At 43.2% G+C, this 25,369-nt stretch overlaps 2 protein-coding genes and 1 pseudogene across 3 annotated transcripts in view; 2 read left to right on the forward strand and 1 right to left on the reverse strand.

The window, feature by feature from the left end:
- Positions 1-6,702: 6,702 nt before the first annotated feature.
- The window catches only part of LOC308513971 (polycomb group RING finger protein 6-like), a 28,019-nt pseudogene continuing 9,352 nt past the window's right edge, over positions 6,703-25,369 (reverse strand). The window contains exon 3 of the transcript in view: positions 6,703-7,210. The product of the transcript in view is annotated as a polycomb group RING finger protein 6-like (transcript). The remainder of the gene's footprint in view (positions 7,211-25,369) is intronic.
- On the forward strand, positions 9,067-11,040 carry LOC308512441 (UPF0711 protein C18orf21 homolog; the record flags this gene model as incomplete). Its single annotated transcript, XM_081082193.1, has 2 exons — positions 9,067-9,246; positions 10,399-11,040. 2 exons carry the CDS (start codon positions 9,067-9,069, stop codon positions 11,038-11,040), a joined length of 822 nt encoding a protein of 273 aa, XP_080938319.1.
- Positions 17,304-18,242, forward strand: LOC308512452 (taste receptor type 2 member 42-like; the record flags this gene model as incomplete). The annotated part of the gene is made up of 1 exon (XM_081082197.1): positions 17,304-18,242. One exon carries the CDS (start codon positions 17,304-17,306, stop codon positions 18,240-18,242), a length of 939 nt encoding a protein of 312 aa, XP_080938323.1.

Raw genomic sequence — 25,369 nt, forward strand, 5'->3', positions numbered from 1 at the left:
ATGGTGGAAGGGGGGGGGTGTGGAGGGAGCTACAGGAGGGCAGCAGGGCCAGAGCAAAGGCAGAAGGCAGCTCCAGCCCAGAGTGAAGGTGGAAGGCAGCAGCCAGAGTGTAGGCCCAGGTCCAGGGTGCCAGAGGGAAGCTGGTGCTGGCAGCTAGGGGATGGATGACCTATTCTTGCACGAATCTTCGTGCATCAGGCCTCTAGTAAATGTATAAACAATATACAATGCAATATGAATAAATGTATATAGAATTACAGTCAGAGAAAGGGAAAAAGTGACACAAATTTTTCAAACTAAAGATAAGTTTGAAATTAGTATAGAAAAAGAATTGTACATGTTAAGAGTAGTAATAATTAATATAAATACTGGTGGCCCAGTGCATGAAATTTGTGTATCAGGGGGGTGTCCCTCAGCGTGGTCTGCATCATCTCCAATCTGGGACCCCTCAGGGGATGTCTGACTGCTGGCTTAAGCCCAATCCTTGTGGGATCGGCCCTAAACCTGCAGTTGGACATCCCTCTCACAATCCAGGACTGCTGGCTCCTAACCACTCACCTACCTGCCTGTCTGATCACCCCTAACCACTCTTCCTGCTGGCCTGCTCACCCCCAATTGCCCCCCTTCCCCACCAGCCTGATCACCCCCAACTTCCCTCCCCTGCTGGCATCATGGCCCCCAACTGCCCTCACTGGCCAGCCTGATTGCCCTCAACTGCCCTCCCTGGCCAGCCTTATCGACCCCAACTGCCCTTCCCGGCTGGCCTCATGGCCCACAACTGCTCTCCCCTGCCAGCCTCATGGACCACAACTGCCCCCCCCCCCCTTGCAGGCCTGCTTGCCCCCAACTGCCCCCCTTGCTGGCTGGTTCACTCCTGACTGCCCCCCCCCACCCCCATCTACTCTCCCCCAACTGCCCTCCCCTCTTGGCCTGATCATCCCAAATGCCTCAGCCTCTGCCCTGCCATCATGGCTTTGTCTGGAAGGACGTCTGGAAGGTCTCCTGGTCTAATTAGCATATTAGCCTTTTATTAATATAGACTAGATCACTTGGCCTGGCCTGCAGGGATCAGGCCGAAACTGGCTCTTGGACTTCCCCCGAGGGGTTCCAGATTGCGAGTGGGTGCAGGCCAGGCTGAGGGACCCCACTGGTGTTGAACAGGACCAGGGAGGGACCATGGGAGGGCTTCAGGGCATGTCTTGCCCATCTCGCTCAGTCCCCATTGGCTTGACCTCAGTAGCCAGCTAACCTACTGGTCGGAGCATCTGCCCCTTGCTGGTCAGTACATGTCATAGTGACTGGTCGAACGGTTGAACGAATGGTCGGACACTTAGCATATTAGTCTCTTATTATCCTATCCAATAATAGACAAACATGGTAATTAACTGTAGCTCCGACACGCTTCCCATTGGTTAATCAGGGCGATATGCAAATTAACTGCCAACCAAGATGACGGCCGGCAGCCAGGCAGCTGAAGCAAACAGGAGGCTTGCTTGCTCCAGTGAAGGAGGAAGCCAAGATTCCCCGCCTGCCACTGCCGACCTCTGAGCTGCAGTCCAAGAAACATTGTTGCAATTATAGAAGTTAAACAAAACCCAGAAACCTGCTTTCAGTAAGCCGGGCTTCAGCCAGCAGGACCGCAACAGTGTTTCAATTATAGAATCCAAACAAACCCAGATCCCTGCTTTCAGCAGCCGAGGTCTCAGTGCTGCAGCCGGGTCTCAGAGCTGTAGCAGGGCCTCAGAGCTTAAGCTGGCTCTCAGTTCCAGTGACAGCCATAGAGGGTAAATAATTCCCAGAATAAAAAAAAAGAAAAAAAGGAGAGGTTGGGAGCTTCAGTCACCCGCCAGCCTGAAAATGGCCCTCAGCCCCTCACCCATACTGGCCAGGCACCCAAGTGGGACCCCCACCCTGAAGGGGGTGTGACCAGCTGCAAACAGCCATCATCCCCTCACCCAGGCTAGCCAGGCACCCCAGTGGGACCCCCACCCTGAAGCAACAAGATGGCGGCTAATTTGCATACTGAAGGTGGGCGGCAGCAGGCAAGGCTGTCCGCGGTCCGGGACCCAGATCTGTGACCCTGCTGGGTGGGGGGCAGTGCTTGAGGCTGTCTGTGGTCCCAGACCCAGATCTGTGATCCTTCCCGGTTGGGTGGCAGCTCGCACAGAGTGGATCGGCTGGGGTTGGGCTGGGCAGGACGCCTGGCTTCCACCCAGCCCCAGTCACTCTGGGCAGGTGAGCAGCGAAGAGAGCCTCTGGACAGGGGAGGCAGGCCAGTGGAGGGTGGCCTGTACTCCCCACATGGCGGTGGTGACAGCTGTGAGTGCGCCAAGCGGAGCCTGCAGGCTGGGCTGAAGTAGCGCCTGCAGGCCATCAGCGCCCAGGAGTGGCTGCGCAAGATCCGCCTCCTGGCCCAGAAAGTGCAGGATTGCAGGGACAGCCACCGTGGCGGGCCAGACTGACATCCTCCTGGCCGCACCACAGGGGTTTGCGGATCTGCAAAGCCAGAGGCCTCTGGTGTGCACATCCCCCCCTGGCGTGTGAACATCCCCCAGCACGCTGTCACCCTCCCGCGCCTGCAACAGTTGCAAACCAAGGCATGCACAAGTTCCCCTCGCCTCTCCACTGCACTTCCATCAACCCGGCATGCCTAACACCCCCACAGGATGTGCACACATCCCCTCTGATGCGCTCACGTCTTTTGGAGAGTGTCTGGGTGTTCTGGGTGCTGAGGGTAGGCGCCTGAGAGATGACAGTGAGAGGGCGGAGTGGTGATGCCCTGTTCCCACGGAGGCCAGTGCAGCTAGGAGATCACCTCTAGGGGGTTAATGCAGGTGCTGAGGCGGGAGCAGGTGCAGACAGACACATCTGGTGGGCGCGGGCGGCCCTCTCTGAGGTGCCTTTGGTCAGTGTTCAAGATCAAGAACCCAGAGGTGGAGAGGAATTCCGTCCTCTCAGTGAAACAGTGGGATAGTCGGGGCGACTGTAAAGGAGGAATGTGCACTTTGGGTGCCAGCACCCATGAGCAAAGGCTGCCCTGACTGAGCCTCGCTTGCTTGGGGCCTAGCACACTCCTGCCAGGCAGCGGGTGACAGGACGTGCTTTTCCAAATTAATGAGAGAAAACGTTGATTCTCCTGCTGCCCACGAAGGTGGAAAGTGAATTGGGGAGACATGTGGGGAGTGAGCGAGGTTCCCTGTCTGGGGGTTCCAAATCTGCTGTTGGTTTCTTTCACCACCGACTGACTAGAGATATACAGGGAGTCCCCCTAAAATGTATACACACTTTGAATACCTACTAATTCCAATGGTTTTAAGCATAAGAAAGAAACAACAATGGAACTGTTATCTGTTAAAAGTGTGGGCACAAACAGGTAGTTGGACATTCCCTGAGGGGTCTCAGATTGGAGACGGGGAAGGCCAGACTGAGGGACCCTTTTTCCCCCACTACCCCAGTGCACGAATTTTGTGCACCGGGCTACTAGTCTATATATAAAAAGCCAAAGTAACCAAACTACCGTAATGACCATAACAACCATAACGACTAGTCACTATAATACGCATTGACCACAAGATGGCAGATGCTCAATGCAGGAGCTGCCCCCTTGTAGTCAGTGAGCTCCCACAGTGGGACCACTGCTCAGCTGACCGACCCATCAAAGCAGCCCACCAGCCCGGCAGCAGCAACTCACTCCCTCAGTAGTCCTGCAGGTCCAATCTCTGGAGAATTGGCCAGGTAGCAATGAACCAGTGCCACTGGCACAATCCTGACAGTAACCCAGGCCTCCTGGAAGTCGGTCTTGGGCACCGTGGTTGCTTCCCCTCCCTAGATGCTCAGCAAGGAAGAAACAATATAAAAGCAGCCGCCAGGTGGGTCCTCAACAACCGGCATGAATGTCAGCATGATGCATCTGGATCCCAGGCCGGCAAGGGCATCCCACTGCCCGCCATGAGGGCCGATTGCATCCTAGCCCCCCCTTACCCACTGGGACCTCACCTGTGCAAGAGTTTTTGCACCAGGCCTCTAGTCTATAATAACAAAAGCATATGCCCTAACCCGTCTGGCTATGTGGATAGAGCGTCGGCCTGCAGACTGAAGGGTCCCACGTTCGATTTCGGTCAAGGGCATGTACCTTGGTTGTGGGCACTGCCCCAGTAGGAGGTGTGCAGGATGCAGCTGATTGATGTTTTTCTCTCATTGATGTTTCTAACGCTCTATCCCTCTCCCTTCCTCTCTGTAAAATATCAATAAAATATATTTTAAAAAATTAAAAGCATAATATGCTAATTAGACAGGACAGCTGAACGTCCTTCCAGATGTAATTCCAGATGTCCTTGTGGACAAAGCTACAGTGGCTGCAAGGGCTGAGGGCAGACAGCCACAGTGCTGGCAGCAGCATCAGCAGTGGGGTGATGGGGGCAGCGCCTTCTCCTGATTGGCCTGGTTGCCTCATGCAGAGGGAGGCCAGACTGCAGCTTAGGCCTGCTTTCTTTCAGGCCTTAGTTGGACATCCCCTGAGGGATCCTGGACTGTGAGTGGGGGCAGGCCTGGCTGAGGGACCCCCTCGCCCACAGTACATGAATTTTTGTGCACCAGGCATCTAGTGTAGGATAAAACCATTTATATTAGTGTGATGCTTCTAAGGCTGAAAAGGATCTGAAACAATGAATATTTTTGTATTATATTTTTGGATTATCCATTGGTAAAACAACTTTGTACACGAATATGGCATTGTGCATTTAAGGTGAAGATGCATACCCTAAAACCCACTAATTGTATTCCTCTTTTTAACACCAGAGATTTTTTTGTACATGTGTAACAGAATATATATGCCAAAATGTGCATGTTACTACTGTTCTTAATAGCCAAAATTAAGGAGTCATGTAAATGCTAAAATTGAGGAGTCATATAAATGTCCATCAGTTATAAAATGGAGAAATAAATCATGGCATATGTACACAATAGAATACAATACTAAAATGAACAAATTAAGTCTTTAAATTTCTTAGTTTCTTAGTAAAGAAGAAAAGACAGAGACATAGAAAGGTAAATTTGTAAAAGCAAAATACACATTTAATGTAGTGTTTGATGTTTGTACATATGTAGTGCTACTTTGACTTCTGTAATAAAATGATCCAGACTAATCACAGTTGCAGGGCATATAAATATGAAGACAAGAAAATTTTGTTTATTAATGATGTTATTAAAATATATAAGAAAGTTTACATACTGTATTCTTATATAAAGGTTATATACATTCCATATGAAAATTCTATAACAGCAAAGTACTATTTGTTTGATTCACAGTGCATAAGTTTTATAATGCAGTAAAAAATAGCAAATATATTGTTTTTAAGTTATGCTTGATGCAGTTTTAGGTGAAGTTGTTCTTTCAAGCTAGCCCGGATGCTGAGAATGATGAATCATAAGGTTGTAGGACATGTAAGTAATGCTCTTTCTTACAGTTAATTCTGTGTCTTAGAAAACTGGATGAAGTCACAACTACCAGTTAGAGATCTCCCATTAAGCTGCAATCATATCATCATTATCATCATCATCATTATCAGCAGCAGCAGCAGCAGCAGCATCCTGTTTCTTATTTAGTGATTTATATTTCAAATGTTTATATACAGAAGTTAGACAATGTGTTTATAATTTCTCAAAGATCATTGTACCTAAATTGTCTCAGTAAATAGCAAAGTTAATGTCAAGTGAATACCATTAGATATGGAGTATTCTTTCATTTTAAATGTATTAATTGAGCAAATTATTCATGGATAATCTTAAAATCATGGAATTAAGGTACTGAGACTGATTTCTAACATTAAAAATAAAGCAAATGCAAAATGACTCCTAAAGAATAACTCATGGAATAGGATTGTGTCTCTTTGACTGATGTATTTATATGTTGGTTATTTGAATATATGTATTTTTATGTTAATGAAGTCTTTATTACATTGAAGGCTCATGGTACAGACCATAAACCATACAGGAGACAGTCTCTTTACATAGAATAATGATAATTTATCTCTTTTAGAAGTAAATAACAACAACAAAACAATGCAAATTTAAAATATGATGGCAACACACAAAAGTGGCTAATAGTTCTGGTCTTTGTCGGAGGGGTACAGTCTGTACAGTTTAACAAGTCTGGCTTTGAATCTTCATTTAAAAAGCATACTTCTCTCCTGCCATACTGATACCATCTCAGAGAGCAGAATCTACACATTAAGGTTGGACCAACAGTTATAAGACACAATCTACAAATTAGTGATCAATCTACAGAAAGGAGAAAAAAAGCAAGTGCATAAGTTCTATAAAGAAAGAAGTATAGAAGTACCTAAACCTGCTGTTTCACAGACAGCCCCTTCCAGCAAAGGAGGTCTAAGAAAGCCTTAGAATCAGTGTTTCAGATTCCACGTGAACATAGTAGTTCATCAGACACAACCTCTTTACAACATAAGGTTGGACCAACAGTTACAAGACAAAGTGTACAAATTAGTGATCAATCTACAGAAAGGAGAAAAAGACCTATCACGTGAACTGATAGGTCTTTATTACTAGAATTCATTGATTCTCTCCTTCTTTTTGATACTCTCTTTAAGTAATTTTCAGAGGAGAAACCGCAAGGCCAGAATGAAGGACTAGAAGACCATCCATGTTTGGCCCATGGACCATCAGATCTGCTCTAGACCAATTAGCTTACATTGCAGCATCACCTGTTGTACATGGAATTTCCCTTAGAGTTTGATATCGCTCCAACAAGTGATGGCCAGAAATGATTTCTACCTGACAAGCCGGATCAAGACCTATTTTTCTTCTAAGAAATTTTTCTACATGCCCAAGAGTTGCTTCTCCTGAAACTTGGGCTAACTTTTTTTCCAATGGCTTAAAATATCCAATGCCTTCATTAGCACCAATGAATTCTAGTAATAAAGACCTATCAGTTCAGGTGGAATCTGAACCACTGATTATAAGGCTTTCTTAGACCTCCTTTGCTTGAAGGGGCTGTCTGTGAAACAGCAGGTTTAGGTACTTCTTTCTTTATAGAACTCATGCACTTGTTTTTTTCTCCTTTCTGTAGATTGATCACTAATTTGTAGACTGTGTCTTGTAACTGTTGGTCCAACCTTATGTTGTAAAGAGGTTGTGCCTGATGAACTACTATGTTGCTTTCTGGGCATCTGTTGCTATAATAAAAATGTCTTACAATGAAGCTTTTACAACATGGATGAAGACATGCTGTATTTGTAGTTAGGGGTGATCACGCAGGCAAGAGGGTGGCGGTTAGGAGTCAGCGGACCAGGATTGCAAGAGGGATGTCTGACTACCAGTATAGGCCTAATCAGGTCTAAACTGGCAGTCAGACATCCCCCGAAGGGTCCCGGATTGGAGAGGGTGCAGGCCGGGCTGAGGAACCCCCACGTGTATGATTTTTCTGCACTGGGCCTATAATTTGGGATAACATCTTTTCTGTTTCCAGCTAAGTCCCAAGGAAATAAAACCCAGCCCATGGGATAGTTGGAGAAAATGATGTTCTAAATATTAAATAAATACACGAATAAACCACATTAGATCTGGAAAACCAATGAAATCAAAACCATCACAAAATCAGCAGGTGACATAGATTTCCTGGTTCTGTTTCTTCACCATTCAAGTGCTTCTTAACTAATCTGCACGTGCTTGGTTCCAATTACTGCCTTAGACTCGGTGAATGAACAGCGGTCGGCAATAGGCTCCAAAACACACAGTGACTCATACATAGTCTAAATTTCCAATTGCTTTGTAAACAGTCCTGACATGTCTGAGGAGCCTCCTCTATGCTGTTATCCAGGGAAGAAGGCTGATCACAAACATGCCATCTTACACATATGGCTTCCACGATTGCCTTGTAACCATGGCCATTGCCAACAGCAGGGAGAAGAAAGATGTATGGGGTGGGGGGGGGGGGGCGGCATGTGTGGGAGGTAATTTGGGTGCGAGCCTGTAAATGGTGCACTTAATTTTCATTCACAAAACATTGATCCATATCATTCACGTTGCCACACTATCTGTAATGGAGTCTGAAAAACATAGTCACTCTATTGGCTAGAAAGTAGATCAAGACATTTCTTTTAGAACACGGATATTGGAGAGCACTTAGAAACATTTCAGTTTAAAAGCAAATAAGATATTGTAAAACAAAAAAGGTTCCTCTGCTTAGAAGGGTGTCATATTTGTTCATGTCACTGAAAATTTCACATGCCTTTACATCAGTCTTGAATTTATTTCTGTATTTCTTCATAACTTCTAAATAATTCAAGTTCCTACTAAATATTCCAGTCTTCATAAAGCCATAGTCAATTTTGCATTATAGCATTTGTAGCTGCTTTATGTATATTCCTGGTATACTTTGCTTATAACTTTTGATTTAACTTTTATAATATTTCTCCATGATTATTTTTACTTTTATATTCTAGGACTTGGGTGTGGTCATTAAACTAGAAATAATTTCAATTAATTATTTATGTAAATTAAATTGCATCAACAAAATTACTTGATACATACAAGGATCTTGTTGTTAAGTAACAAACAATAACTGAATTATATAAAAGATTTTCCCCTAGCAATTACTATTCAAAATTTAAAATATTTGCATTTAGATGTATGTTCCAAGGAGACAGAAATCCAATTGGTTGGAAATAATCTCTCTCAGATTTGCATGTTTATGTATTTTACTTTATCCATTTAGTCAGTGGCACAAATGAAAATTTGCAGCTGGGGTCAAGATAAGTGGACAACATTTATATTTATATAGTAGCTGACTGTAAGGAATATTACAGGTATTCATGAAATGTGTGTGTCTTAAGAGAACCGTTCAGTTCAGCACTGGAATTACAATTCAAGTGGAATGAACTATTCTTTTGTGACGGTCTCTGGAACTGTATCTCAAAGAAGAATTTTGGATGTATTCTTAGGAATTATGGTGAAAATATTTATGGAAAGCATCCTAAATGGATGTCCATCTGCAACTGTAACACTATAAAGCTTTCATTGAGGCACAACATTAGAAACATTCTTATAACGATGCCATTTGAAATCAAGACCTCCTTTCTGGTTGTGGCAACAGGAATATTCATCTTAGGAGTGCTAGGAAATGGATTCATCGGACTGGTGAACTGCATCGAATGGTTCAGGACTGGGACAGTTTCCTCAGCTGATTTCATCCTCACCAGCTTGGCTCTGGCAAGAATCATTCAACTGTTGGTAATACTCTTGGGTTCATTTATAATGGGTCTAGCTCCACATCTGTATGCTACTAGTAAACTAGCAAAGGTGGTTAGTATTCTTTGGGCACTAACTAACCATCTAACTATCTGGTTTTCCACCTGCCTCAGCATTTTCTACTTCCTTAAGATCGCCAATTTCTCCCACTCCTTTTTCATGTGGCTGAAGTGGAGAGTCAACAGGGTGGTTCTTCTGCTTTTCCTGGGGTCTTTCTTCCTACTGTCTCTTGACCTCTTAATGCATGATGCTGTTAATGATCTGAATACTTACAGGGTACATGAAGTAAATATGACTTTGCAGTTAGAGGCAAATGAAATGTTCTATCTCAAAAGTCTTCTTCTTCTTAGTTTGACCTATATTATCCCCTTTTTCCTGTCTCTGATCTCTTTGCTTCTTTTATTTCTGTCCTTGGTGAGACACACCAAGAATTTTCAGCTCAACCTGACGGGCTTGAGGGACTCAAGCACAGAGGCCCATAGAAGGGCCATGAAAATGGTGACAGCCTTCCTCCTCCTCTTCATCATTTACATTATTTCTATTCTAACAGCAAGTTGGATCTTCACTAAGGTAGAGACCTATCAAGTCAAGACGCTTTTCTTAGTGATTTCAACTACCTTTCCCTCGGGCCACTCTTTTCTTATTATTTTTGGAAACAGCAAGCTAAGACAGATTGCCTTGAGGCTACTGTGGCACTTAAATTCTCTGAGAAAAGCAAAACCTTTGCCTTTATAGACAGAATTTGAAATAACCTCCTGCATTCTATGAGAAAATGACTGAATAGAAACTTTCAGCATTTCTTTATATCAGGGTTTGTTAAACAGCACTAAAATTTCCCTACAAGATGCATTAAAGTAACTATATTTTCTTAAAGTGATATGACATAATATTTGACTAAACGACATGTCTCCAGTATATTAACAGTTTTTGGCAACAGTAGAGTATTTGAGACCTGAAGAAGTATGGTTATAAAACTCTACAATGAAATACTGATAATTGTATAAATGATATATTACACAATATGAATAAATGTACATAGAATTACAGTCACTGAAAGGGAAAAAGAAACACAAGTTTTTCTAACTAGAGATAAATTTGAGGTGTTGCGGTGGGCCTGTGGTGGCGACGAGGCAGAAGCACCACCTCGAGGCTGCAGCGTGGAAACTGCAGGCTCGCTGCCCGGCCAGGCCCGCTATCTCCTATGCTAAAAGCACTTTTGAAGAAACATGCCCATACTGTTTCCAGTTGCTGATTCTGGATAATTCTCGAGTACGCCTCAAACCCAAGCCCAAACTGACACCAAGAATACAGAAACTTCTTAATCGAGAAGCAAGAAATTGTACACTCAGTTTTAAAGAGGCAAAAATTGTGAAAAAGTACAAAGACTCCAAAAGTGTACTGTTGATTACGTGTAAAACATGCAACAAAACAGTGAAACATCATGGAAAGAGCAGAAGCTTTCTGTCAGCGCTGAGGAGCAATCCTGCCACTCCTGCGAGGAAACTCAGCCTGAAGACCCCAGAGAGGAAGTCTGTAGGTTCTCCAAACCTAAATCACAGGGTGTCCGGTTCCAAAGGCAAGAGCCCAGCATTGACTTTCAGAACACCTACATCTGGACACTCAACACCCACTTGCTCCTCAAAAAATGTGAACAAAACAAAGAAACACTTCTCTCAACTAAAAACGTTACTTAGCCGGAGTGTATCCAAAAAGAATTCAAAGGTAGACTTCAGAAATTTCTTATCTTCTTTGAAAAGGATGGACTTATGGAAATAAGAAATGTTTAATGCAATTTCTGAAACTAAAGCTACCAGAAAAACAGCTTTTTAAAAACTGGGGTCTAAAAGCAAACTTTTCTTGGCAGTATTCTGTATTTATGGAGAAAATACCTCATTAGAATGAATAACTAAAACCTGCCTATCTCCCAGGGTGATTCTGAGAATAAAAAACATATGAAAGGTCCTTGTAGGTAATTGAAAAAAAATATGTTTATTGATTTTAGAGAGGAAGGGAGAGGGAGAGAAACATCGATCGGTTGCCTCCCATAAGCATCTCAACGTGGGTATGTGCCCTGACCAGGAATAGCACTGACCTTTTGGTGTACAGGACAATGCTCAACCAACTGAGCCACCAGCCTGGGCTCAACATGTTTGTTTGTTTGTTTTTGAAAAAACACACCTTTAAATAAAAAATGTAGATATTTTAAACTAAAAAAAAAATTTTTTTTTGAAATTAGGATCTTAAAAGAAGTGTAAAGGTTAAATGTAATAATATGTTATATAAATACTAGAGGCCCGGTACACAAAAATTTGTGTACTCAGGGGAAGGAGGAGGGGTCCCTCAGCCCGGCCTGTGCCCTCTCACAGACTGGGACCCCTTGGGAGATAATGGCCTGCTGGCTTAGGCCTGCTCCTGGGTGGCAGAAGGCACGCCCAATCCCTAGATGCAGCCCCTGGTCGGGCTCAGAGCAGGGCCAATTGGGGAGTTGGGGTGCCGCCCCCTGTCACACTCAAGGCAGGGTCGATGGGGAGGATGCGGCGCCACTCCCTGTCACGCACAGAGCAGGGCCGATCAGGGGGTGGGGGCGCTGCCCCTGTCACGCACAGAGCAGGGCCCATCAAGGGGTTGGGGCTCCGTACCCTGTCACGCACAGAGCAGGCTCAATCAGGGGGTTGGGGAGCTCCACCCTGTCACGCACAGAGCAGGGCCCATCAGGGGGTTGGGGAGCACCACCCTGTCACGCACAGAGCAGGGCCCATCAGGGGGTTGGGGCGCAGCCCCCTGTCACTCACAGAGTAGGGCCGATCAGGGGGTTGGGGCGCTGCCACTTTCACACTCAGGGCAGGGCCGATGGGGAGGTTATGGCTCTACCCCGTCATACACAGAGCAGGGCCCTTGGGGGGCGGGGGGGGGGGGTTGGGGCACCGCACCCTGTCACACACAGAGCCGCAGGGCGATCAGGGGGTTGGGGAGCTCCCATCTATCAGGCACAGAGCAGGGCTGATCAGGGGGTTGGGGCACCTTCCCCTGTCATGAACAGAGCAGGGCGGATAGGGAAGTTGTGGCCCCGCCCCCTGTCATACACAGAGCCACAGGGCGATCAGGGGGTTTGGGCTCTGCCCCCTGTAACACTGATCCCGGTGCCGGGAGGCCTCTCAGCTCTGCTGATCCCAGTGCTGGGAGGCATATTACCCTTTTACTATATAGGGTAGAGGCCTGGTGCATGGGTGAGGCCGGCTGGTTTGCTCTGTAGGGTGTCCTGGATCAGGGTGGGGGTCGCCACTGGGGTGCCTGGCCAGTCTGGGTGAAGGGCTGAGGGCTGTTTTCAGGCTGGCGGGTGACTGACGCTCCCAACTGCTCCTTTTATTCTTTTATTTTATTTTATTCTGGGCCAGTTTTAGCTCTGGCTCAAGCTCTGAGGCCTCGGCTGCTGAAAGCAGGTATCTGGTTTGTTTGGGTTCTATAATCGAAACACTGTATCAGCTCCAGCTCTGAGATCCAGGTGGCCAGCTGAAAGCAAGTTTCTGGGGTTTTGTTTAGCTTCTATATTTGTAACAATGTTTCAAACTGCAAGCTCAGAGGCCGGCAAGGCAGGTGGGGAACGTTGGTTTCCTCCGTCACTGAAGCAAGTAAGCCTCATGTTAGCTTCAAGCTGCCTGGCTGCTGGCCGCCATCTTGGCTGGCAGTTAATTTCCGTATTGCCCTGATTAGCCAATGGGAAGGGTAGTGGAAGTACGCTAATTACCATGTTTCTCTTTTATTAGATAGGATATAAGTGTTAATATTAGTGTGATGCTTCTAATGTTGGAAAGGATCTGAAATAATAATAATTTTCATACTATTTTTCTTGAATTATGCACTGGTAAAACAACTCTGTTCAAGAGTATGGCATTATGCACTTAAGGTGAAGATGCATACTCTAAGACCAATTAAATGTGCTCATCCTTGTCATGTTGGAGAATTTTTCGTATATGTGTAACAGAATATATATGCAAAAATGTGCATGTTACAATTGTTCTTAATAGCTGAAATTGAGAAGTCATGTAAACACTCAAACTGAGGAATCATGAAAGTGCTCAAATTGAGGTATCATATAAATTCCCATTAGTTATAAAATGGACAAATAAATCATGGCAGTAGAATACAACACGAATAGAATACAACACAAAAATGAAAATGAAAAAATGAGACCTATAAATTTCTTAGTGTTTGGGTATGTTTGTACATGTATGGTGCTACTTTGACTTCTGTAATAAAAAGACTCAGATTAATGACAGTAGCTGGGCATGTAATATGCAGACAAGAGAATTTTGCTTGCTAATGATGCTTTTAAAACATGAAAGAAAGTTTATACTCTATATTTTTAGATAGCAGTTATATGCAATCCATATGAAAATTCTATAACAGCAAAGTATTATTTGTTTCATTCACAGTGCTTTAATTTTATAATGCAGTAAAAAAAATAGCAAGGCACCCCAGTGGGGACCTCCACCCTGAAAGGGCTGTGGCCACCTGCAAATGACCCTCAACCGCTCACCCAGGCTGGCCAGGCACTCCTATATAATAAAAGGGTAATATGCAAATTGACCCTAACATCAGAATATCGAGGAATTACTCGACATTATGACACACAATGACCACCAGGGGGCAGATGCTTAATGCAGGAGCTGCCCCCTGGTGGTCAGTGCGATCTTACAAGGGGAGCTCTGCTCAGCCACAAACCAGGCTGACGGCTGGTGGGAACCTCTCCTGCCTCCTCAGCAGCGCTAAGGATGTCCGACTGCAGCTTAGGCCAGCTCTCCACTGGCAAGTGGACATACCCCAAGGGCTCCTGGGCTGCCAGAGGGATGTCTGACTGCCAGCTTAGGCCCAATCCCCCAGGGAGCGGGCCTAAGCCAGCAGGTGGTCATCCCCTGAGGGGTCACAGACTGCAAGAGGGCACAGGCCGGGATAAGGGACCCCCCCATGAATGCACAAATTTTTGTGCACCAGGCCTCTAGTTCTAGTAATAAAGACACATCAACTTCAGGTGGAATCTGAAACACTGATTCTAAGGCTTTCTTAGATCTTCTTTGCTTGAAGGGACTGGTTGTGGAAAAGCAGGTTGAGGCACTTCTACACTTCTTTCTTTATAAACTCATGCATTTGCTTTTTTCCTCTTTCTTCTAGATTGATTACTAATTTGTACACTATGTATTGTACTAAGGCATTTTGTAATTGTAGTTGCATCTGTTAAGTAATCTTTGGAAATGAAACATGAGTTGTAAGGGGTCAGTTCAGAGAGATTAATCAAGTGCTCTTCTTCATCCTCTGATTCTGTCCCACACCCCTCTAGCCTCAGCGAGAAGTGGCTCCCCTCCTTCTTCTCCTCTTTTTCTCCAGCTCCTCATCCTCTTCTAACTCCTCATCCTGCTCCTGGAATGGAACCCTCAAGCGGCCCAGGTTGGTCTTGACTCCACCTCAGGGGGCCAAGCGAATGAGCAGCTCGGATCTCCTGCCTCTGGCAAAAGTGGTGGACCCTCCTCAACCCCTGTGGGCAGCATGGTGAGGAGAGAAGATAAAATGAGCTGTGTGTCTGTATGTGTGTCTGGGGAGGGAGGGGGGGAGTGGAGGAGCATGGCCGTGGCTCCCTCCTCCTTGGCAGCAGCTGTGTTCTTGAACTGTCAATTACATTCTCCATCTTGCTATGTAAACATTCCCTTTAAATTTCACAGAAAAGGAGTAAAATTTTTCTGATCTTAAAGATTTGTTCACAATAAGTATAGTATATAATTATAGTAAATAAGTCAATGACCTTTATGCACACATAAAAATTGATATCTATGATGTGTATGTAACCATTATTAAAAATGTCTTCAAGATCTGTTTTTATTATAATCTTGTGCAAAACGATGAAACTGAAAGTGTTGACATGACTTTGGTAGCAAATTTATTGTAATAAAGAAATGTATAACCTTGTTTATCAACTAAAATCTTAGTATTATGAAATCTTCACCATAATATGTATAACTTAATGTAATATTTCATACATGTGATTTATTAAATTGGTTTTTTTTACCACTTGTCTGCCGAGAAGAATATAAGTACTATAATGTGGGATGATGTCTTTCCTGTTTCCTGCAAAGCCCCAGGACATAAAACTCAACCCAAGGGATAGTTGGAGAAAATGATATTCAAAATATTAAAGAAAAACATGAATAAACCACATTAGAACTGGAAAACCAATGAAATCAAAACCCATCATAAAATCTGCAGATGGCATAGATTTCCTGGTTCTTTTTCTTTACCATTCAAATGCCTCTTAACTAATTTGTATGTGCTTAGTTCCACTTACTGCCTTAGACTGGGTGAATGAACAGCAGTCACCAATAGGCTCCAAAATGTAAAGTGAGTCATACATAATCTAAATTTCCTATTGCTTTTTAAACAGTCCTGATATGTCTGAGGAGCCTGCTTCATGCTGTTATCCAGTGAAGACGGCTGATTCCAAGTATGCCTCCTTAAACATGTAGGTTCCAATTGCCTTGGAATCATGGCCATTCCAGATAGCAGGGAGAAGGTTATAAGAGGGAGCATGTGTGTGGGACATTTTAGGGGTCAGCCTGTAAATGGTGCTCTGGTGAATTAATTCTCACTCAAATAACATTGATAAACATTATTCACTTTGCCACACCATCTGTCAGGGAGTCTGAAAAACATAGTCACTCTATGGCCCAGAAAGATGAAGACATTTCATTTAGGACATGGATATTGGAGTGCACTTAGAACCCTTTCAATGGAAAAGCCAATAAGATATTGTGAGACAAAAAGTTTCCCTGTTTAGACGGGAGTCAGACTTGTTCATGTCACTGATAACTTCACACACCTTTACATCGGTCTTGAGTTTGTTTCTGTATTTCTTCAAAAATTCTAAATGATTCAAGTTCTCACAAAATATTCCTGACTTCACAAAAGTATAATTGATTTTGCATTGTAGCATTTGTAGCTGCCTTGTGTATATTCCTGGTATACTTTGCTGATAAGTTTTGATTTAGCTTCTATAATATTTCTCTGTGATTATTTTTAGTTCTTTGTTCTAGGATTTGGGTGTGGTCTTTGAACTAGAAATATTTACAATAAATTATTAATGTAACTAAAATTGCATCAACAAAAATACTTGATATGTACAAGAAACTTATTGATAAGTAACAAATAGTAACTGAATTATATAAAAGCTTTTCCTGTAGCAATTACAGTGCTGCACCAGTACAGCCAGGTTCGGTGAGCCAGAGGAGGGGCAGTGAAGGATTATAAAAGACAGACAACAGAATACAGCTGGGACTAGGTCAGTTTACTGTACCTGGATCAGGAAACATGACACAGCCTGCAAGCCAAAGCTTTCTTTTATAGTCAGAACACACAAAAAAAATAAGGGAAGTGGTCAGTATGTTTACAATGTTCTTGTGAGTTTCACCTTGTTTTGGCAGCACTTGCTGCATCTTCCACAGCCCATTAGGAGGGCTCTGCCCTTCAAGCAGGGACTTTTCTGTGGCCCTGCCACAGGTCAGTCCAAGGCTTGACCGCATAGCCGCTCCCTAAAAATTACTATTCATAATTTAAAATATTTTCATTTAGATGTATGTTCCAAGGAGATATAAATACAAATAGGTGGAAAATAACCTCTCTCAGATTTGCATGTTTACATATTTTACCTCACCCATTTAGTCAGTGGCAGAAATGAAAATTTGCAGCTGGTGTCTAGATAAGTGATCAACACTTATGTACATATAGTAGATGACTGTAAAGAATACTACAGGTAGTCATGAAATGTGTGTGTCTTAAGAGAACTGTTTAGTTTAGCACAGGATTTATAATACAAATGGACTGAACTATTTTTTTCGTGAAGGTGACTGGAACCGTATCTTGAAGCAGAATTTTGAAGTATTTTCTGGAATTATGGTGAAAATATTTATGGAAAGCATCATAAACGGATGTCCATCTGCAACTGTTTCACTATAAAGCTTTCATTGAGGCACAACATTAGAAACATTCTTATAACGATGTCAATTGAAATAAAGGCCTCCATTCTAGTTGTGGCAACAGGAATACTCATCTTAGGAGTGTTAGGAAATGGATTCATCGGACTGGTGAACTATATCGAATGGTTCAGGACTGGGAAAGTGTCCTCAGCTGATTTCATCCTCACCAGCTTGGCTCTGGCCAGAATCATTCAACTGTTGGTAATACTCTTGGATTCATTTATAATGGGGCTAGCTCCGCATCTGTATGCAACTGGTAAACTAGCAAAAGTGGTTACTGTTCTTTGGGCACTAACTAACCACATAACTATCTGGTTTGCCACCTGCCTCAGCATTTTCTACTTCCTTAAGATCGCCAATTTCTCCCACTCCTTTTTCATGTGGCTGAAGTGGAGAGTCAACAGGGTGGTTCTTCTGCTTTTCCTGGGGTCCTTCTTCCTACTGTCTCTTAACCTCGTAATGCATGATGCTGTTAATGAATTGTGGTTGAATACATACAGGGTACATGAAATAAATATGACTTTGCAGTTGGAGGCAAATGAAATGTTCTATCTCAAAAGTCTTCTTCTTCTTAGTTTGACCTATATTATCCCCTTTTTCCTGTCTCTGATCTCTTTGCTTCTTTTATTTCTGTCCTTGGTGAGACACACCAAGAATTTTCAGCTTAACCTGACGGGCTTGAGGGACTCAAGCACAGAGGCCCACAGAAGAGCCATGAAAATGGTGACAACGTTCCTCCTCCTCTTCATCATTTACATTATTTCTATTCTAACTGCAACTTGGATCTTTACTAAGGTACAGACATTCCAAGCCATGATGCTTGTCACAGTGATTTCAACTACCTTTCCCTCAGGCCACTCTTTTCTTATAATTTTTGGAAACAGAAAGTTAAGACAGATCGCCTTGAGGCCACTGTGGCACTTAAATTCTCTGAGAAAAGTAAAACCTTTGCCTTCATAGACAGAATTTGAAATAACCTTGTGCATTTTATGGGAAAATAACTTAATAGAAAACCTTCAGCTTTTCTTTATATCAGGTTTTGTTAAACAGCACTAAAAGTTTCCTACAACATGTCTTTAAATAATTATATTTTCTTAAAGTGATATGACATAATATTTGACTAAAGGACATGTCTCCAGTGTATTAACAGTTTCTGGTAACAGCAGACAATTTGAGACCTATTGAAGTATGGTTATGAAAGCGTTGTGTATATTCCTGGTATACTTTGCTGTTATGTTCTGATTTAACTACTATAATATTTCTCCATGATTATTTTTAGTTCTATGTTCTAGGACATGGGTGTGGTCATTGAACTAGAAATAATTGCAATAAATTAATTATGTAAATTAAATTAAATCAACAAAAATACTTGATATGTACAAGGATCTTATTGATAAGTAACTAATAATAACAGAATTATATAAAAGCTTTCCTCCTAGCTTACTATTCAAAATTTAAAATATTTGCATTTAGATTTATGTTCCAAGGAGATATAAATACAAATATGTGGAAAATAATCTCTCTCAGATTTGCATGTTCACATATTTTACCTCATCAATTTAGTCAGTGGCACCAATGAAAATTTGCAGCTGGTGTCTAGATAAGTGATCAACACTTGTGTTTATATAGTAGCTGACTTTAAGGAATGCTACTGGTATTCATGAAATGTATGTGTCTTAAGAGAACTGTTCAGTTTAGCACTGGAATTACAATACAATTGGAATGAACTATTCTTTAATGAAGGTCTCTGGAACTGTATTGCAAAGCAGAATTTTTGAAGTACTTTCTGGAGTTATGGTAGAAATATTTCTGGAAAGCATCCTAAATGGATGTCCATCGGCAACAGTTTCACTATAAAGCTTTCACTGAAGCACAACATTAGAAACATCCTAATACCGATGTCCATTGGAATAAAGGTCTCCATCTTGTTGTGGCAACAAGAATATTCATTTTAGGAGTGCTAGGAAATGGGTTAATCGGACTGGTGAACTGCATCGAATGGCTCAGGACTGGGAAAGTTTCCTCAGCTGATTTCATCCTCACCAGCTTGGCTCTGGCCAGAATCATTCAACTGCTGGTAATATTCTTGGATTCATTTATGAGACTGACGTGCCCTCTGCTGCGCTAAGAGGGCCCCTACTCTTGGATTCATTTATAATGGGGCTAGCTCCACATCTGTATGCTACTGGCAAACTAGCAAAGGTGGTTCCTATTCTTTGGGCACTAACTAGCCATCTAACTATCTGGTTTGCCTTCTGCCTCAGCATTTTCTACTTCCTTAAGATAGCCAATTTCTCCCACTCCTTTTTCCTGTGGCTGAAGTGGAGAGTCAACAGGGTGGTTCTTCTGCTTTTCCTGGGGTCTTTCTTCCTACTGTCTCTTAACCTCTTAATGCAGGATGCTATTAATGAATTGTGGTAGAATACCTACAGGGTACATGAAATATATATGACTTTGCAGTTAGAGGCAAATGAAACGTTCTATATTAAATGTCTTCATTTTATTAATTTGACCTATATTATCCCCCTTTTCCTGTCTCTGATCTCTTTGCTTCTTTTATTTCTGTCCTTGGTGAGACACACCAAGAATTTTCAGCTCAACCTGACGGGCTTGAGGGACTCAAGCACAGAGGCCCATAGAAGGGCCATGAAAATGGTGACAACGCTCTTCCTCCTCTTCATCATTTACATTATTTCTATTCTAACAGTTTCTTGGATCTTTACTAAGGTCCAGACATATCAGATCATAATGCTTGTCACAGTGTTGTCAGCTACCTTTCCCTCAGGCCACTCTTTTCTTATAATTTTAGGAAACAGCAAGCTAAGACAGATCGCCATGAGACTACTGTGGCACTTACATTCCGTGAGAAAATCACAAGTTTAACTTTATAGTCAGAATTTGAAAAAACCTTGTGCATTCTATGGGAAAATATCTTTATAGAAAACCTTCAGCATTTCTTTATATCAGGGTTTGTTAAACAGCACTAACACTTCCCTCCAACATGCTTTAAGTAATTATATTTTCTTAAAGTGTTATGACATAATAGTTGACTAGAGGGCATGTCTCCAGTGTATTAACAGTTTTTGGTAACCGTAAAGTATTTGAGACCTGAAGTGTGCTTATAAAATTCTAAAATGTAATACTGATAAATGTATAAATGATATATTACACAATATGAATAAATGTACATAGCATTACAGTCACTGAAAGGGAAAAAGAAACACAAGTTTTTCTAACTAAAAGTAAAATTTGAAATTAGGATCTAAAAAGAACTGTAAAAGTTAAGTGTAATAATCCTATCTAATAAAAGAGAAACATGGTAATTGGCGTACAACTGCTACCCTTCCCATTGGCTAATCAGGGCGATATGAAAATTAACTGCCAGCCAAGATGGCGGCCGGCAGCCAGGCAGCTTAAACTGAACATGAGGCTTGCTTGCTTCAGTGATGGAGGAAACCAACGTTCCCCGCCTGCCTTGCCGGCCTCTGAGCCTGCAGTTTGAAACATAGTTACAAATATAGAAGCTAAACAAAACACCAGAAACCTGCTTTCAGCGAGCTGGGATCTCAGAGCTGGAGTTGATACAGTGTTTCAATAATAGAACCGAAACAAACCAGATACCTTCTTTCAGCAGTGGAGGCCTAAGAGCTGGAGCCTCAGAGCTAAAGCTGGCCCAGAATAAAAAAAGAAAAAGAAAGAAAGGAGTGGTTGGGAGCTTCTGTCACCTGCCAGCCTGAAAACAGCCCTCAGCCCCTCACCCAGAATGGCCAAGCACCCCAGTGGGGACCCCCACCTTGATCCAGGACACCCTTCAGGGCAAACCAGCCGGCCCCCACCCATGCACCAGGCCTCTATTCTATATAGTAAAAGGGTAATATGCCTCCCAGCACCGGGATCAGTGGAGCTGCGAGGCCTTCTGGCACTGGGATCAGTGTGACAGGGGGCAGCGGCCAAACCCCCTGATCACCCTGCAGCTCTGTGTGTGACAGGGAGCAGGGCCACAACCTCCCTTTCCACCCTGCTCTGTTCGTGACAGGGGAAGGCGTCCCAATCACCTGATCGCCCTGCAGCCATGTGTGTGACAGGGTGCGGCGCCCCAACCCCCCCACCCCCCCATCCTCCCACGGGCCCTGCTCTGTGTGTGACGGGGTAGAGCCATAACCTTCCCATCGGCCCTGCCCTGAGTGTGACAGTGGCGGTGCCCCAACCCCCTGATCCGCCCTGCCCTGTGTGTGATAGGGGGTGGTGCCCCAACTCCCTTATCGGCCCTACTCTGTGAGTGACAGGGTGGAGCTCCTCAACCCCCTTATGGGCCCTGCTCTGTGCATGACAGGGTACAGAGTCCCAACCCCCTGATTGGCCCTGCTCTGTGCATGACAGGGTATGGAGCCCGAACCCCCCTGATGGGCCCTGCTTTGTGCGTGACAGGGGGTGGCGCCGCAACCTCCCCATCGACCCTGCCTTCAGTGTGATAGTGGGAGGTGCCCCAACCTTCCAATCGGCCCTACCCTGAGCGTGACTGAGGGTGGCATCGCAATCTCCCAATCCGCCCTGCTCTGTGCATTACAGGGGAAGGAGCCCCAACTCACCAATCGGCCTTGCTCTGAGCCTGACCAGGGGCTGCACCTAGGGATTGGGCCTGCCCTCTGCCACCCAGGAGCAGGCCTAAGCCAGCAGGTCGTTATCTCCCGAGGGGTCCCAGACTGCGGGAGGGCACAGGCCGGGCTGAGGGACCCCCCTCCCCACCGAGTGCACAAATTTTTGTGCACCGGGCCTCTAGTATGTTATATAAACATAAAAGTTTTAATATTAGTGTGATGCTTCTAATGTTGGAAAGGATCTGAAATAACAGGGATTTTCTTGGATTATGCACTGGTAAAACAACTCTGTTCAAGAGTATGACATTATGCATTTAAGGTGAAGATGCATACTCTAAGACCAATTAATTGTACTCATCCTTGTTATATGGAGAATTTTTCGTACATGTGTAACAGGATATATATGCAAAAATGTGCATGTTACTCTTGTTCTTAATAGCTGAAATTGAGAAGTCATGTAAATACTCAAATTGAGGAATCATGAAAGTGCTCAAATTGAAGCATCATATAAATGCCCATTAGTTATAAAATGGTAAATAAATCATGGCAATAGAGTACAACATGAATAGAATGCAACAATAAAAATGAAAATGAAAAAGTGAGACCTGTAAATATCTTAGTGTTTGGGTATGTTTGTACATATATGGTGCTACTTTGACTTCTGTAATAAAATGACTCAGATTAATGACAGTAGCTGGGCATGTAATATGCAGACAAGAGAATTTTGCTTGCTAATATTTCTATTAAATTATGAAAGAAAGTTTATAAACTGTATTTTTAGATAGCAGTTAATATTCATTCCATATGAAAATTCTATAACAGCAAAGTATTATTTGTTACATTCACAGTGCTTTAATTTTATAATGCAGTAAAAATAGCAAATATATTATCAGAAATATTATGTTTTTAACTTACTCTTGATGAAGTTTTAGGTGAAGTTGTTCTTTCAAGTTAGCCCTGATGCTGAGAATTATGTATCATAAGGCCATGGAATATATTGGTAATATTCTTTCATTACAGTGAATTCTGTTTCTAGAAAACTGGATGAAGTCACAACGATCAGTAAGAAATCACCCATTTAGCTGCCTCTATCATCATGTCATCATCAATATAATCATCCTGTTACTTTATTTAATGATTTATATTTCAAATGTTTACACACATATTTGGGCAATGTGTAAATTATTTCTTAATGATCATTGTATCTAAGTTATTTTAGTAATTAGCGAAGTTAAAATCAAGTGACTAATTTTAGAAATGGAATGTTCTTTCATTTTAAATGTATTACTTGAGGAGAAACCAAGATGGCGGCATAGGTAAACACCGGAATTTGCTGCCTCCCACAACCACTTCAAAAATACAACTTAAAGATGAAATGGACATCATACAGATCCACAGTAAGGCTGGCTGATTGGAAATTCTACAACTAGAAGGAAAGAGAAAAGCATGCCGAGACTCAGAGAAGGAGCAGTGTGGAAGTAAAATACTAAGTTACAGAAGCGCACTCGGAGCAGGCTGGTGGCTGAAGGCGCGGTTGTTGTTTTCAATTGGGAGGGAGTCTCAGGCTCTGAGCCCCAGTTCCGGGAGAGTCTCTGGGGACCCAGACTCATACGGGAGAAGCAGAACTGTCTGGCATCAGTCGGAACTTGAGGCCAGCTCTCTCGGAGGGGCTTGCAGCGATTGCCGGGACACTGAGAAGCGGTGCCTGTGAGAGCAGCCGTAACTGCTAGCCCCGCCCTTTTGATCACGTGGGACCGGCCCCACCCAAGCCCTGCAGGGAGGCTTTTACTGGATAGCCTCAGGCAGAGGCTAGATTAGCACCTCCCTAGATGCAGGAGCCAGTGTACCCAGTGGTGAGAGTGGGACCATCCAGATTGCAGCTCCTTGGAACCATAAAGGACACACTCAGGGGGCAGACTCAGTGAGCACCAAAGCCCCATTGAAGCAAGTCTTGCCCCGGAGGGGTGTCTCTAGCACAGAAGTTCTCCCACTGCAGACACAGCTGATTCTCACAGCCAATTGGCCTGGAGGTCAATTCCTCCCAGTGATACCTACAAAAATCAAGGCTTAACTACAACAAAACTGTGCACAAAGACCACAAGGGGTGCACCAAGAGTGTCCTCCTCAGGTAGTTGGGGAGGCTGAACCACTGGGCCCTAGAAGACACATAGCACAGAAAACCACTTTATCAACACAGGGAAGCATAAAAAATGTGGAGACAAAGAAAAAGGACACAAATCACAGAAATGGAGGAAAGCAAACTACTGGATATAGAGTTCAAAACCACACTTTTAAGGTTTTTAAAGAACTTTCTAGAAGCGGCCGATAAATTTAGTAAGACCCTCGAAAAGACTGGTGGAACCACCGATACATGTAGTGAAATCTTCAAGAAATCTAGTCAGACCCTCGATGTTATGATAAAGGACCAACTGGAAATTAAGCACAAACTGACTGAAATGGAGGATATTATGCAGAGTTACAACAGCAGACTAGAGGATCGCAAGAATCAAGTCAAAGATTTGAAATACGAAGAAGCAAAAAACACCCAACCTGAAAAGCAAAATGAAAAAAGAATCCAAAAATACGAAGGTAGTGTAAGGAGCCTCTGGGACAGCTTCAAGCGTACCAACATCCGAATTATAGGGGTTCCAGAAGAAGAGAGGGAGCAAGATATTGAAAAACTTTTTAAAGAAATAATGACAGAAAACTTCCCCTACCTGATGAAAGAAATGGACTTACAAGTCCAGGAAGCGCAGAGAACCCCAAACAAAAAGAATTCAAAGAGGACCACACCAAGACACATCATAATTAAAATGCCAAGAGCAAAAGACAAAGAGAGAATCCTAAAAGCAGCAAGAGAAAGAAACTCAGTTACCTACAAGGGAGTACCCATTTGACTGTCAGCTGATTTCTCAACAGAAACTTTGCAGAACAGAAGGGAGTGGCAAGAAATATTCAAAGTGATGAATGCCAAGAACATACAACCAAGATTACTTTATCCAGCAAAGCTATCATTCAGAATTGAAGACCAGATAAAGAGCTTCACAGATAAGAAAAAGCTAAAGGAGTTCATCACCACCAAACCAGTATTATATGAAATGCTGAAAGGTATCCTTTAAGAAGAGGAAGAAGAAAGAAAAGGTAAAGATACAAATTATGAACAACAAATACACATCTATCAACAAGTGAATCAAAAAATCAAGTGAATAATCTGATGAACAGAATGAACTGGTGATTATAATAGAATCAGGGACATAGAAAGGGAGTGGACTTACTATTCTTGGGGGGAAAGGGGTGAGGGGGATGCGGGAAGAGACTGGACAAAAATCGTGCACCTATGGATGAGGACAGTGGGTGTGGAGTGAGGGTGGAGGGTGGGGTGGGAGCTGGGTGAAGGGGAGTTATGGGGGGAAAAAAGAGGAACAAATGTAATAATCTGAACAATAAAGATTTAATTAAAAAATAAATGTATTACTTGATAAATTATTC

This window comes from Myotis nattereri (genome assembly GCF_964212035.1).
Source record: "Myotis nattereri genome assembly, chromosome: 2".
Taxonomy (NCBI): domain Eukaryota; kingdom Metazoa; phylum Chordata; class Mammalia; order Chiroptera; family Vespertilionidae; genus Myotis; species Myotis nattereri.